At 39.3% G+C, this 16221-nt stretch overlaps 1 protein-coding gene across 3 annotated transcripts in view; it reads left to right on the forward strand.

Moving 5' to 3' along the window:
* LOC149260428 (oxidoreductase, zinc-binding dehydrogenase family protein) overlaps positions 1-16221 on the forward strand; it is a 305468-nt gene that overhangs the window by 100746 nt on the left and 188501 nt on the right. For all 3 annotated transcript variants that reach the window (XM_089420726.1, XM_089420724.1, XM_089420728.1), the window contains exon 5: positions 14042-14170. In XM_089420726.1, coding sequence (XP_089276852.1) covers positions 14042-14170 — 129 coding nt within the window. The remainder of the gene's footprint in view (positions 1-14041; positions 14171-16221) is intronic.

Genomic DNA, 16221 nt, shown 5'->3' on the forward strand with positions numbered 1-16221 from the left:
TGTTGGCTACAAAAAATTCTTCTCAAAGCTTGGTACTCATACAAGAGGCTTTGGAGGGAAAGAAAGGTTGTATTGTTAGTCTTGCTGATTTTCTTCTTTATAATTTGTGCCATTGTTACAGATCACCCTCAACTATCTTTGATTCTGGTCTCATTAGCTTAGAGTGGAGGCACATCACTATACTTTTACCAACTCATAGACTTTGCTCAAAAGAGCTAGAGATGGAACACTTTATTTTTAGTCTAATACCTTTAGTGTATTATGAAAATAGAGGTGATAATTTTCTTATACCAGATCTGATTTACTTTACTTCAAAAATTTATTAAGAAACCCAAAAAATATTTATCTCAAATATTTCTGATAAAATAAACACATTGGAATATTAACTCAAAAAATAAAATGCAACAGAAATAAAATGGAGATCAATCGCACTACAACAACAAATTTGTACCCAACACAGTCTTCCTTCATATTAAATTTCTTAGGAAAATTCTGGGTTAGACTCACAGAGAATACATAGAAAAAATACAACTGTTGGGAATTTGAAAACTTGGCCCCATTGGGAAAATCAGCCTCAAGGCAATGGGCCCTTGGAAATCGACCCTCCCGAAGAAACTCGGCCCTGGAGAATTAGACCTATCTATCTAGCAAATCAGCCCCCATTCTTCTCACCTCGTACGCCCCTTGCACACTTGAAAAATCAGCTCCTCTGGATATTTTGGCCTCCTCCACAATTTGACCCTCCTCTTTAGCAACTCGGCCTCCCTAAATTTCTTTCGAAATTTCTTGCTACACTTCTCCTTGCTTCTCTTCAGTCTAGTCAATCCTCTTTCTCTAGAGAAATTCGCTTCCTCCACAATTGTGTGTCTTCACCTCTCCCTTAGGCTTATTTTATAATTTCATTAAGCCAAAATCCTTAACCCTAATCTCTTAAATGATCAATGGCTAAGATTAAATCCTAAGCCTTACTTGAAATCAATGGTTGAGATTATATTTAAGTCACTTAAATAATTTTGTTATTTATCCTTTATAACTTTGGCTTGATAGTCCACAATAATTAATTAGATTAATGATTGTATTTTTCGTAACCTAACCTTAGGAAAGAAATCATAAAATCACTTACTCCACCAATCAAGCACCTAAAGAGGCAATTAAATATCTTCTACATGCTAGGACACCAAGCCAAGTAGAAGACCTTCCGAGGCTACAAAATCAACATTCCCTCCTAGCAATGAAGGGATTCTCCACCACCCCTAGTTTGTCTTTGTAAAATACAAACTTCCCCCTTAGTAGAGGCTTGGGGAGAATATTTGCTACTTGCTCCTTTGTGGAGATGTATTACAATCTCACAAAACCTCTTTAGACCTTGTCTCTAATGAAGTGGTATATGATCTCTATATGTTTAGACCTATTCTCTGAGAGATGAATGCAACTTTCATTGTCATATTGAATCACAGTGGGCCCCATCTCAAGACCAAATAATCCTGGGAGCATATTGCATAACCATATGACCCCACAACTCGTTAGAATTGCTGCTATGTACTTGGCCTTTGCTAAGCTAACTGCCATTGAGTGCTACTTCTTGCTATACCATGAGATCATAAATGATCCCAAGCTAAAACAACTTGAATTACTCTTCCCGTCCACTGCACTCCTTGCTTAGTTTGAATATGTGTAGCCCTGCAACTCCACTCCACCAACTTTGAACATACCTCAGTCCATACTCCACCATACCATGAAGATACCTAAGCACACGATTCACTACCACCCAATGAGCCCTCCTCGGCTCCACCATGAATTAGTTGAGTGTGTTCACAACAAAACAAATATCCAGCTTAGTGTTGACTAGATACATAAAGGACTCGATCAACTGTCTGTACAAGGTGGGATCCACCAACTCACCCTTAGAAGTACTTAGCTTCCTCAAGTTGGCGATCATATGTGTAGATATCAACTTGCAATTCTCCATCCTGAATGTCCTTAGAATCTCAAGTGCATACTTTCCTTGCCCTAGGAAAATATCTCCTCGCTGTTGCCACACTTCCAATCCCAAAAAGTAATTCATCAAACTAGTGTCCTTTATCTCGAACTCCAAAGCAAGGTCGTCCTTGCATATCCCAATGAGCCTCTCCGATCCCGTTAAGAAGAGATTGCCAATGTAGAGAACCAAGATGAGCAACTCACCCTCAACATAATACAAGTTGGAGTTTGCCTCACTCTTGGTGAAGCCCAATCTAAGTAGGTAGCCATTAATCCCGGAGTACCATGTGTGAGGTGCTAGCTTAAGTCTGTGTAAGGCCTTCTTCAATCTGCATACATGGGAACTCTATCCCATGCACCTCAAAGCCCTGAGGCTGCTCATTATATACGTCTTCCTTAATCACCCCATTGAGGAAGGCAGTGTTCACATCCGTTTGAACTTTGATATACACTCCACCATATTTCTGAAGCAATATATATGACCGCCCAGATAGATTCATATATGGCGAAAGGAGCAAATGTCTCCTCATAGTATTCTCCTTCCTTCTGGGAGAACCCTCTTGCCATGAACGTTGCTTTGTACTTAACACTGCCATTTGCTTCCTGTTTGATCTTGTAGATCCATTGAGAAGTGACCATTGATTTCCCCTCAAGCTTCAGTACTATCTCCCACACATCGTTCCTCATGATCTTACTATACTCTTCCACGATGGTGTCCTTCCAAACTTGCTGGTCTGTTGCCTCCTCAAAGGTAGAAAGCTCAGACTCACTAATGCTGCTCGTCAAGGCCAAATAATTAGAAAATCTGGCAGGTGGTTTACTCTTCTTGAAAGTGTTGCTAGGAGCCTCCACATCCTCCTCAGCATTCCTCAAGGTTTGCCCGACCCTTTTCGACCTCCTCCTGATAGAGCTTGAAAGAACATCTCGCTCATCTTCTTGATGTGAATGTTGTGCCCCCACTGCTCGTGTTGTTGGTCCCTGCTCAACCTTCGGAGCCTCTTGCTCCTAATCCTCTGCCACTCCATTTTGCTGCAGATTGTAGGGAATTGTCAAGTTTTTCTTGATTCTTGCTTCGTTGTAGAAATCCTTAAACTCATACTCGCCCCCATTGTATGATCTCAAGACCTTGATTTTCTTTGCAGTTTAATTCTCCACAAGAGCTTTGAACTCTTGAAACCTACTGAAGACCTCATCCTTGGCTTTCATGAAGTAAAGCCATGTCCTCCTATAGTAGTCATCTATGAATGTCACAAAATAACTACACCTTGAGATAGACTCCATTGAGATATGACCATGTATGTTGGAGTGCACCAAATCCAATACACCCTTGGCTTGCTTGCTTGCCAAGTACATATCCTTTACACACACCTTCATGCTCTATACTGAACTCCAGAAAATTGGTGACCATCTCCCATAATAGTGGTAGAGCTCGATAGTGTAGATGTCCCATCTTCTTGTGCCAAATTTCACTTTGGTTGCCACTGCTATGTACTAGGGATTTCATTAGCTATCCTCTCAGCATATGCAAGTTATTCTCCCTGATGCCAATAACTTGACTCAGTTAGGATGAAACCCTTTCAGCTTGACAATAACCTCACCTCTCGAAAAACTAACCTCAAGTCCTTTGTCCTCTATGGATGAAACTGAGAGTAATTTCTTCTCCAACCCAGGTACATATATCACCTCCTTCAACTCCATACGACTCCTTGAGTCTAGCTAGAACTGTACGCTACCAATGTCCTCTACTGCATACCTTGTGTTGTCACCAAGCTCCACATGTAGATCTTTGTGCTCCTTGGCCATATTGGTGAAGATATCACGAGATCTTGTCATGTGACAAGATACTCCATTGTCCACAATCCACATCCCTCTTGTAATGGTGCTAGAAAGACAAGATACTAGAGCAAATTCCTTCTTGAATTTTCAACCAACTCATCCATCTATGCAGATGCAACTATTCTTATTTTCTCCTCACCTTTCTTCTTGTTTGGACATTGTCCAACATAATGACCGAACTTATGACATCCAAAGCACTTGAATTTTCTCATGTCTTTCTTCGCTTGTGAAGATGCTCCTCCACTCTGGTTTTGCTTGGCTTTACTCTTGACCTTCTTTGCTTGCCCAACAAGAGCATGATTTTCCTCATCTCCACCTTTTCACTGTCCACTAGTTATGGATTCCTCCCAAATCTCCTTTTGGGTGAAATCTTCCCACAATCTGGCACAATAAAGAAAATTGTCTCTAGCTAGGATACCTGTTACAAATGTAGCCCATTGCTTGGCACACCCTTTCAATGCTACTTTGACAAGATCCATCTCATCCAACTCTTCCCCAATAACTGACACTTCATCACAAACCTGCTGAATCCTTGTAAGTATGAGACCATAGTCTCAGATTTGTTCATCATGGTGCTATTTAACTTCTCCCCTAGCACCATCTTTCTGTTCTTTGTTCTGGTTGTCACTTTGGTACAACTTTGTCAACACTATCCACATTTGATAGGCCGAATCTTTCTTCATTATGTGAGGGATTATGTGATCCTTCACACCATCCAAAATGATGCCCTCAACTCTTGTATCTTTTATCTTATGTTTAGTTGCTTGGGTAGCATCCTGAGGAACTCGAATCTCTTGGCTTGCAATTTCCCACAAACCAATCGCCATTAAAACAAAGGTGATTCGCTCCTTCCATGTATTGAAGCTTACAATCTCGTCCAACTTATCTGCATACCTTAGACTTGATGATGCCATATTACCATATTGACTTTAGCCACAAAACCCTTGCTGCTAAATAAAAATTTTGTTGTAAAAATAATTCGCTTCCGTAAAACCCTTGTGATATTTGATCTCTCCCACAAAGTTTTCTATAGCTCTGATACTGTGTTGAATTTATTTTATACAAGATCTAATTTAGTTTACTTGAACAATTTATTTAAAAAACCTAGAAAATATTTATCTCAAATATTTCTAAAATTGCTAATAAAATAAACACACTGGTATATTAACTCAAAAAAAGCAACGGAAATAAAATGAAGAGATCAATCACACTACAACAACAAATTTGTACCCAACACAATCTTCCTTCATATTAAATTTCTTAGGAAAATTTTGGGTTAGACCCAAGAGAATACATAGAAAAATACAATTGCTGGGAACTTGGAAACTTGGTCCCACTAGGAAAATTAGCCTCAAGGAAATTGACCCTCCTGAAGAAACTCAACCCTAGAGAATTAGACCTATCTCCCTAGCAAATCACCCACCTTTCTTCTCACCTTGTACTACCCCTGCACACTTGAAAGATCGACCTCTCTAGATATTTCAGCCTCCTCCTAAATTCGGCCCTCCTATTCAGCAACTTGGCCTACCTCTTTTTTTGAACTCTACCTCCCCTGAATTTCTCTCAATATGTTGAAAAGTGTAGCGAAGAAGGTCTTCTCTATGCGTGTGCCCTAGCCCGAGAAAGACCATGATCAGTCTTTCCTTTAGCATGGACAAGTTTGTGGAGCTAGGATGAGTTCATGGAGTTAGATGACTCATGCGCAGAGTTAGAGAGGTAGTTAAGTTGATCTCCAAGTGCCAATTCAAATGTTGATGAGTTGGAGAGCTTCAGTCTTGATTAAAGCTAGGACGTGTTGCACTAGCAGTTGACTTAGTTAACAAGTCGAACTCAACTTTTGTTCTAAAATTGCACTTTCCAGATATAGCATGATCGAATTGCTTAAAAGGAGGACGAGGACACAATTGTAATCAATTTGTTTTGTGCACAAGGTTGTGAGACAAAACAATAGCTCACGAGTTTGTGAGAGGTTGCACCCGTTTGTGTGTGAGAGTTTCTTGCTGTGAGTGCATACTTTGGAGGAGCCAATACACAGAGCATAAAGAGAATTCCTTGCTGCCAGATTGCGCTAGGAGTTGGAGGCTGCGTCCTAAAGTATAGGAGGCCCTCAATGCTAAAGAATAAGAGACTGTGTGCAGTGAATTCGGGCCAACCAAAGAAGGCCTTTGCGTAGAGAATTTGGGCTAGCTAAAGGAGGCCTGTTCGCAGTGATTTCGGGCCAGTAGTGGAGACCTGTGCACAAGGAAAAAGGGCTAGGCAGGCCGCTAGCAAGGAGGAGTTGGGTCAAGGTTGTTACAGGGTGTTTCAAGCTATTGTAAGAAGTGAGAATAGTGAGTTTTCTAGTGAAACTGATTGCCTGTAAAGAGATCTAATTGCTCTAACTCTATCAATAAATTCTACAACAAGAAGAGGGTTTTCCCTTGGGTTCCCTAGAAAAATTGATGTCTTATTGTGTGATTGTGTTTTTATCCGTATTTCTATTCTGCTTCTTATTTAGTGTAGAGAAATTCTATGTCTTGGTGAATTGAAGTCAGTTTGAGATTGTTCATCTAAGCAGACTAGAATTTCGTGGAAAATCTACATGGTGGCAAAGCGAGTTTAGTATAAAGACCAGCACACTGAGATCAAGTTGATAAGTTTGTGAAGAGTGTAGATCACTTAGGAAAGTGAGTGATAGAGTTTGAAGAGCCAAGCAAAGCAGTTCCTTGGATAGCAGTATGGTGTTCCTAGGAATGAGGTAAAATCATAGTCTAGAGGGAGCCTCAAATTTTTATGAATGGCAGGAACGAGTCACAATAGTGTTGGAAGATAATATGGTGGGAGAGTTTGTCAAGAACGCTATACCACCACCTCAAGATCCCCAAGAGTTAGCCCAACATATTAAGAATGATAACAAGGTAAAGAATATCAATCTAGAGGGGGTCAAGGACCATACTATCCCTCATCTCCATGAGAAGAAGACAACATATGAGATGTTTCAAGCCATCTTACAAATGTATCAGGGTTTCAGTGATGCCAGGAAGCTTGCTCTCAAAGAGAAGCTAAAAAGTATCCGGATGAGAAAAGATGAGCTCAACGTCACATATCTTTCAAAGTTCACTCAGGTTCGAGATGAGCTAGGGGGTGTGGGTGTGACTATACTAGAGAGTGACATGGTGAGTTTTGAATTACTAGCACTTCATAAGTCTTGGTATCAATGTTGCATGACTCGTGCTCGTATAAGACTCATCACGATATTGACTCGTTGACTCATATAAGACTCGGGAACGACCCTTATAAGACTCGTATAAGACTCGTCAAAATACAAAAAAACGTTAAAATATGGTAAATTTTAAGTACAAAAGGGACTAGAGATTACATTCACAGTGATGAAACTAGGTCGAAGGGACTATAGATTACTTTCTTCACCACTAAAGATGACACTAGGTTGAAGGGACTAGAGATTACATTCTTCAAAATAAGCACATACAAGGGGCCTTGCAGAAGCAAAAATAAGATGAGGGGCTACCACCAAAGCCACCACAACAAGAAATGAAAAAAGTTCATAAATCGTCAAACTTCACCAAGCAGGAGAAAGATAAAGCAGTGATGAAGTTTAGAGAGAAGATGTTGATACTAGATAGGGGACATTAAACCTAGTTCAAAGGAGGAAGGTTAGATTGACACTTTTCTACAAAACTCAGGAGGGACTTTGAGAAAAATGTATGCAAGCTGTACAAAAATTGAAATTTGATTAACATCCACAAATGGCCAAAATAAGTTAACATGCATCAACAACTATAAAAGGAATGCAGGAATGCATCTACTAGCAAAGAGCACAATGAAAGAAAACTCTACTCTAAATCTAAATCAAACTCATGTGTAAAAGCGTGCTAGCAAATAGGACGTGTGACCCCAATAATGCAAGCTTAAAGGTCATTCAATTGAGTGATGGATATGGCCAAAGTTGCACCATAATAGAAAAGCATGTACACCCACCTCTGAAACTATTTTGAGTCAAAGGATCATTCCTGATCTCTCACTTTATTTTGGAGCATAAATGACATTTAGCAAGCATGCAACTTTCTTCTAAAGAGGTAGTTTCCTTTCCAAGAAGGTGGTGGTGTAGAGAAATAAAGCCCATTGGCTAGTAGGTACAAGTGCATTACTATACAAATCTTAAAAGAATTATAACGGAAAGAAATTGAAGATCTCTGGTTAGAATTTAGGAGGGTTTCAAGGACTATGGACATGGATGGCACATACAAGGTGAATAACTATATGCTTTTAGAAGAGATGCATGGTAAAGTCACCTAGTCAATCAACCATGGAGACCTTGATTCACAACGGTAGAGCTACAAAGAAGCCATTGGTAGTGGTTGGATGTGTACCTCAAGGAAGTAAAGATTTGAAAGAGCTAGATGGTATAAGTCTAATTGGAGTGCAACAGATAGATCACCTCATTTCCAAAAAAGAAAAAGAAAAAGAAAAAAAATCAAAAAGTTGAACATTTTGTGCCTTTTGAGGCTCGTCGGGTTCTATACGGGTCCTATAGAATACTCACGGGTCTTATACGGGTAGACAAGTTCTATAAGATACCCGCCAAGTCCGGGTCTTAAACGTGGGTTCTATGCGAGTGACCCGGCTTGATAGAGAACCTGCCAGGACCCGCGGGTACTTGGGGGTCTAATACGGGTCATGCTTCACTACTTGGTATAGCTTCCAGGATGCAGTAAGTGGCAGAGAAAATTTTCCTAGTTGGGAAAGGCTATGGGGTGACTACGTTCAGGAAGAAATCCAGAGAGGGATCAGAGATGGTAGATCAACAAAGACAAAGGACGAGGAGAACCTTGCTCTGGCAGGTAAAGCCAAGGGAAAAAAGGGCCAAGGCGAGGTCGAGTCTAGTCAGAAGGGCAAGAAGAAGAAGAAGGATCTAAGCAAGATCAAGTGCTTATGTTGCCATGAGTTTCACTAAGTGTCCTAATCGAAAGGAGTTTAGGAAGGATCATGTAGCTGCATTAGCATATGTAGCTGCATTTTTTGCCTGGTTCAAGAAAGATTTCTCATTGATTGTTTGCATGGCAAGCTCAACAAACAACAGTATATGGTATATTGATTCAAGAGATTCCTTCCACATGACCGGTAACAAGAAGAATTTCAGCCTCATGAAGGAGAAGGACATGCAATTTTAGATTGAGCTAGAAGATGACGACATGTATGTAGTTAGAGGAGTTGGTACTGTCAACTTTGAGAGGGAGTCAGGTAATCCTCTTCATCTCAAAAATGTCCTCTATGTTCCAGGATTAAAGCAGAATCTTGTTTCGATAGCTACCCTAGAGGACAAGGGTTATGAAGTCATCTTTAGTAGAGATAAGGCTTACCTCTAGCACTTAGCTTTTGGTTGTAAGAAGCAGATAGTTGTGAGGATGAAGAATCTCTACAAGTTCCAGGTAGAGGCAGGCACAGTATTGAGCAGCAAGGCATGAAGTTCTTATAATAGAGAAGTGATGGTTGAGCGAGAGTAGGATAGAGCTCTCAAGGAGGTGTCTCAGCTAGTATTATAGTTCGAGTCTCGGTTAGTTAGCAGTTGGGCCGACCAGTAGGATGATGAGGAGCAGAGCCCAGGGCGAGTGGAGGCAACCACTTAGTCAGTGACTCTGAGTACAAGGAGAGTTCGAGCCAAGTGGGCAGAAGATTTATTTAAGGGAGATAAGAAGAGAGTTGAATCTTCTAGTATCACCTTTAGCTAGAGAAAGCAACCACAAAGGTCTTCAAATTAGATTTCGCAGAAGAAAGTAGGGAAGTCTTCTAGTTCAGAGGGAGCATCAACAACAATGGAGAATGTGGCAGTGTTGGAGATAGATCCAGGTGGATGAGGTTCCTCCAGAAGCACCTTCCTCACTAAGAGGGAGTGTTGAAAAGTGTAGTGAAGAAGGTCTTCTCTTGGCGTGTGGCTTAGCTAGAGAAAGGCCACGGTCAGTCTTTCCTTTAGCTTGTACGAGTTCATGGAGCTAGGATGAGTTCGTGGAGTTAGATGATTCATGTGCAGAGTTGGAGAGGCAGTTAAGTCTATATCCAAGTGCTAGTTCAATTTTAGAAGTTAATGAGTTGGAGAGCTTCAGTCTTGATTGAAGCTAGGATGTGTTACACTAGCAGTTGACTTAGTTAAGAAGTCGAACTCAACTTGTGTTCTAAAATTGCACTTGCCAGAGATAGCATGAACAAATTTCTTAAAAGGAGGAAGGCACGCTTGTAATCAACTTGTTTTGTGCACAAGGTTGCGAGACAAAATAATAGCTCATGAGTTTGTGAGAGGTTGCACTAGTTTGTGTGTGAGTTTCTTGCTATGAGTGCGTACTTTGGAGGAGCCAATACGTAGAGCATAGAGAGAATTCCTTGCTGCCAGATTGTGCTAGGAGTTAGGGGTTGTCCTAAAGTGTAGGGGGCCCTCAACGCTAGAGAATAGGAGACTGTGCGTAGTGAATTCGGTCTAGCCAAAGAAGGCCTGTGTGTAGAGAATTTGGGCTATCCAAAGGAGGCATGTGCATAGTGAAATTAGGCAATTATTGGAGACCCGTGCACAAGGAAAGAGGGCCAGACAGGTCGCTAGCAAGGAGGAGATGGGTCAAGGTTGTTACAGGGTGTTTCAAGCTATTGTAAGTAGTGAGAATAATGGGTTTTCTAGTGAAACAAATTGCCTTGTAAAGAGATCTAATTGCTCTAACTCTATCACTAAATTCTACAGCAAGAAGAGTGTTTTCCCAGTTGGCTTCCCTAGAAAAATTATCGTGTTATTGTGTGACTGTGTTTTTGTCACTGTTTCTATTCCGTTGCTTATTTAGAGTAGATAAATTCTGTGTCTTAGTGAATTGAAGTCAGTTTGAGATTTCTTATCTAAGTAGATTAGAATTTCGTGGAAAATCTACATGATATTCATTGCTGCACTACTCCTCACTTTTCTTCAGTCTAGTCGAGCCTCTTGCTCTAGAGAAAATCACTTCCTCCACAACTGGGTGTCTTCTCCTCTCCCTTAAGCTTATGTTATATTTTCATTAAGCCAAATCTGTAACTTTAATCTCTTAAGTGATGAATGGTTAGGATTAAATCTTAAGCCTTACTTGAGATCAACGATCCCAGATGGGGGGGGGGGGAGACGTGGGAACAGGGAGGCGCATAGGAGGGACATGTGGGAGCACCTCCAAATTTTAGGGAAATTCAAGGGTGACGAGGGGACGTCAGGGTATATATATGTATGCATGTATGTATGTTGATATATATATATTTTTTGTAGGCTAGCATGCACGAGGGATTTGAACCGGTGACCTATCACAAGGAGTACCTTAACAGTGCACCTATTCACCATCAATCCAAACCCCATGGGTTGTATGTTGGTATATTATAAATATGATCCGAATTCAAATTCAATAATGAAATACATTGATTCATACATCATAAATGATTCAATGAAATAGAAATAGTAAAATATTGTATACATTGATTTAAATTCATCATTCATTATTCTAGAATTTGATTAGTACTAAGCAAAATAGTAGATATTAAAGTTTGAAGACTGGAATAGTAAATTGAAATTACTCAAACTCAAAATAGTAAAAAGTGACAGTGAAAGACTTGGTCTAAGGTCATCAGTATCTAGAGTCAAGACTCAAAAGTTAAAACTAAAAATGAACAATGGACAATGAACCAATGTTATCAGAATTGGACAGGTGATCGAATCGATTGACCCCAAAACTAGGAATTGGAAAGAGAACGAGATCAAAAAACTAATTGACCAAAAAATACATAAATATTCAAAGTTTGAAAAAAAATATGTAAATATTCATGTGCATCCATATGAATCCAAACCATTATACACAAATATGCAAAGTTTCTCATATATATAGCAAGGGTGCATATAACCAAAATAGCACCAAGTGCAATCCATATTTGAACAAAAAATACATCAACAAAGAGGCTCTATATGGCCTCTATAGTCCAAAAAAAATCATGCTACAACAAATACCTACATATCATCAAAATCATTGCATATATTGGGATCCTCATCATCAATATCACCCTCTAAGCATTAAAATAAGATAGAAAAATCTTAACATGTCAAGTTGAGATTTTGTTTGAGTGATAGGTACAATTTTACTAGGTTCATGACAGAGGAGTTCAATAATCAATGCCACCAACATCGAGGTACATAAATGGCTTGGTGCTGCTAGCTCCATACACTCATACATGATAGAATCCAATGGAAACGTTACAAGTTACAACCCCCTAAATCCTAAAAATTGTTAAGTTTGCTGGATTTTGAGTGGGATCTAAAATTCTACTTTCTCTGTATGAAATCCAATGAGGCCAGAACCACTTTCAAACATCCCGAGTCAATTAATGGTAATATTAAAGTAAAAGTGATTAACATTACCAATAATTGATTCAAGATGTTTCGAAGTGGTTTTGGCTCCATTCACTTTTACTTCAAGAATTTAACATTACCATTAATTGCATAGCATTAGTAGGGCCACATAGGGTTGAATATTAGGCTTCTCCACTTATAGATTATTGTTTTCAAGCAAAATTCAAGGGGGTGGCCCAACCCTTTTTTTTTGGAGGGGGCGGGGCACAAACACCCCTTTGGGGAAACACATCCTCCACATTAGGGAAATGTTCCCCTCACATCTCCCCAAGTTTCCCCAAAAAGGGGACATGGAGAAACGTTTCCCTAGGCATCCCCATCCCAGGTGCGTGGGAAACGTGGGGTGTGCGCACCCCTCCCCGGGGGACGTGTCCTCGTGGAACACTCATTATATCTAAGGCACTTGAATAATTTTATTATTTATCCTAGAACTTTGGCCTAATAGTGCACACTAATTAATTATTGTACTTTTCCTAGGTTAATCTTATGAAATAAATCATAATATCACTTACTCCACCAAGCAAGCACCTAAAGAGGAAATCAAATATAAGACACCAATCCAATATAGAAGATCTTCTGAGGCTACAAAATCAACAAGAGGAAGCTATTTCTGACTTTTGAGACGCAATTGCTACACTTCCTATCTTTGAATGCCCCTTGTGTAAATATATTAATATCTTTGAAGCTCTAGCATATTATAGGACCAAAGCATACCTCCCTATTTAATGCGAAGCTTCTCTTCCATAGGTACTGAGAGAAGATGCCCTTATGGATGATGTATTTTACTATCTTGCTACCTACTTTCAGTCACTTGCACCCCTAATTGGAATGATTAAGCTCTACACTATGCTGACATTCAAAGATTTACACAGCTATATAAATCATCTACTAGGACTATGAGACAATAGATCCAAACTCCTAGTAGGCACCTTTATGGAGCATGCCAAGAAGGATAATTTGACATTTCATCGCTAATTTCTTAACTGCCAGAGCAGAGGGATTGACCTTGGATGGTAGTAAAAACATTCCATCTACCTACGTCTTTTATGAGATTTTTCTAGGCTACTGCCTGAGTTAAAGCAACAGATCCTTGTGATCTTGGAGTCAATGCTGTAAATATTGTTTTGGGGAATTTATCACTGAGGGTCCAACATGGCCTGAAAACATGGTGTGAGGGATCTCAGTTTTCCCTAAGTTATCAATAAACATGGCCTGAAACCCTCAAAAAACATCAGAAACATTTGCAACCTGAAAAACTTGGAAAAATTGAAATTATTGAGAGAAATCCAAGATATTTGTAACACTGCTCAGAATCAATAGATGGCACCCTTTGAAAGGTGTCAGGAAATTATATGGTTGTTGGTGAGATAAGCAGATTCACTATTGCTCCACAACTGCAGACATCTTAATCTGGTCTTTATGGACTGTTTTAAACTAGTTAACGACAGAGATACCTTATGTGGTACTTTTCTGTGTAATTCCAACTCCCATCTAGTCTCGTTTTCCATTTTTGGTTGTGTGGGCATTATAAATTTTACGTATTTCTTTCAGTAGAATGTGTATGATACTGGGATTGTGATAGGCCATATGAGCTTCCCTGACATCTTCATGTGGATAGAGAGTTTTTTTTTGTAGCATGAATTGAAAGAATGGTGCATTAACCAGGGGTATATATTCTATGCCATGTTGTAAAGAAGGCGGAGTCAAACATTGACTTCGTTATATTACTTTTGTTCTTTGTAAATCTTTTAATTTGGGGGATTCTAATCTGAAATCAAAATCAGACTTCAGTACTTCTTGATTCCAGGATTTTTCTTTGCTTTGTAGATGGTTGTGTCGAAGTTGTAGCTTGGATGGGAACTTTACATCAATGTCATTTCGGCCATGTGACCTGAAAATGACAAAGCTTTTATCAACACTTCAGACTTTTACTTCCATCTACAACTTTGATATAAGGTAATGTTCCATCTACAACTTTGATATAAAGTAATGTGGTTGTGGTTTTGAGTATCTTCACTAGTCTATACTTCATGGTGTTTATGAATTGTCAGGTGCAGACATCCCTTTCAACTGTATTGTCCAATCTCGGCACATTTAAGCTTTGATATGTGTCCATAATCTGTTCAATGGAGAGTAATGTGTTATACTATTATATGCCCTTTGTGACATATGCTATGGAGTGTTGTCTAATGCAACTACAAGTTCCATTATTGAGATATAATATATGATTGAAAATGTGCTTGCGGGATGAAACATTAATTCAATATTGAAACTCCTTGATTACTTGTTGGCATGCCTTCATTTCAGGCATAGCCTACACACATGCAGTTGTTTTCAAAACCATGCCCATTTTCCAAGCTTTTGGTGCAATGATATTGAACTGTTATTTTTATCAGGGTGGCCAACATTCACTGATTGTTGGGGCCCCAGGTCCAGTGTACGTGCATGCATGATTCTTTCAAGTTTGCTATATTTAGCTAGAAGCATTCATACTTCGTGTGCCATATTTTATGCTTTAGAGTTGACTTGGGGTACACGTAGAATTCTCTAGGTATTTTACAGGTGCATGTGGAGTTTGTTCTCAGTTTGTATGCAACATGCACGTGATTTGGAGAAATTGCTATTTTTCGCAGTGGGAGTTAGAGTGATCACATGGTGAAACAGATAACATATTTTTTCCCTTAGAGGCTATTTTTGATGAAATGCAAGGCAGTGCTATTTTTAACATAGTCTATTTTTAGACATGCTATTTATAGCAAGTGTTCCCATTGGTAGTAGCTTGGCATTTTCGGTTTGGATGGTGAACTTACTAATTTTAGCAGGCACTATTCTGGGCACACAGGTGGGCTAACAACATTTTAAATACTTTCATGGTGGTGAACTTCAGTGTTTAGTGACTATTTTTAAAGGTCACTGCTATGCTTAACAATGGCTATATTTAGCAGGTGGTAGTGCTTGTGGTGATGTGGTAGCCTGGGATGCCACCATGTGTCATGATCCTAGACTCAGAGGGAAGTGTGCCCTACATGGTCCTACTTCAGTTGAGTGGGATCCATTTTAGTGCATTTTGACTTCAGTTGTTGACTTACCTCACTTCAGTTTGTCCAGGCATGTGCTATTATTATCCACAAGGAGGGCACAACACGAGGTTCTTTGCTATTTCTAGGTGACATGCACTTCTAGGGTTAAGTGCCTCCTTTGAGAGGTATGCATTTACTATTCTTATCAACAGTCAAATGCCCAATATTATTCTTAAAGTCTACTGCACTTGTCTCAAGCATGCATGAGTGTGCCCTAGTAAACCTTGCTATTATTACATAGAGTTGACTTTAACACAAGGGGGCAAGTTGAGGTGGGTGGATGCAATCTATTTTGAACTTAGCCATATCTGTTCAGTTGAAGTAAAGTATTGCTTGCACGAGATAATACTCTAGTTCTAGTTTAGTTTGAGTCTAAGTTGCACAATACGGGAAAACGGGTACGGGTACGAAACGTGACCCCCGACCCCCCAAAAACACACATATATATATGTTAGGACATTTAAGAAATGTTATATGCAATCATAAAACATACGTGATACATTATAATTTATTACATTATGATTAAATTGTCCAATGTCAATGCATAAACTATAAGTCTCTAAATTTACATCACATTTACTCATGAATGATCACATAATGAAAATAAAAATATCCAAAATCAATCTTTATTATATATCCAAATTTCAAAATCAACCTTTATTATATATATGAGGCTGCAAGTACAATAAAGACTATATGTCTGCAAGTACTATAAAGACTAAAGACTAATAGTCTTCAATCTTCATCCTCATCATCATAATCCTTGTCAAAAATAGAAGCAGAAGCATGCTCAATAGTGGATGGTGGAGCTGAAGAAGATGATTGGCCAATTCCACTTCTAGGCTCTTGGTTCTCAATATTCAAGGCAACAAGAGAGAGCTCCAAATCAGGAGTTTTTGGATCCACATCCCATTCTTTAGAAGGACC

The sequence above is a fragment of the Pinus tabuliformis genome, chromosome 6 (assembly GCF_031772625.1).
Source record: "Pinus tabuliformis cultivar Carrire ecotype Pingquan chromosome 6, CPIR1, whole genome shotgun sequence".
Taxonomy (NCBI): Eukaryota; Viridiplantae; Streptophyta; class Pinopsida; order Pinales; family Pinaceae; genus Pinus; species Pinus tabuliformis.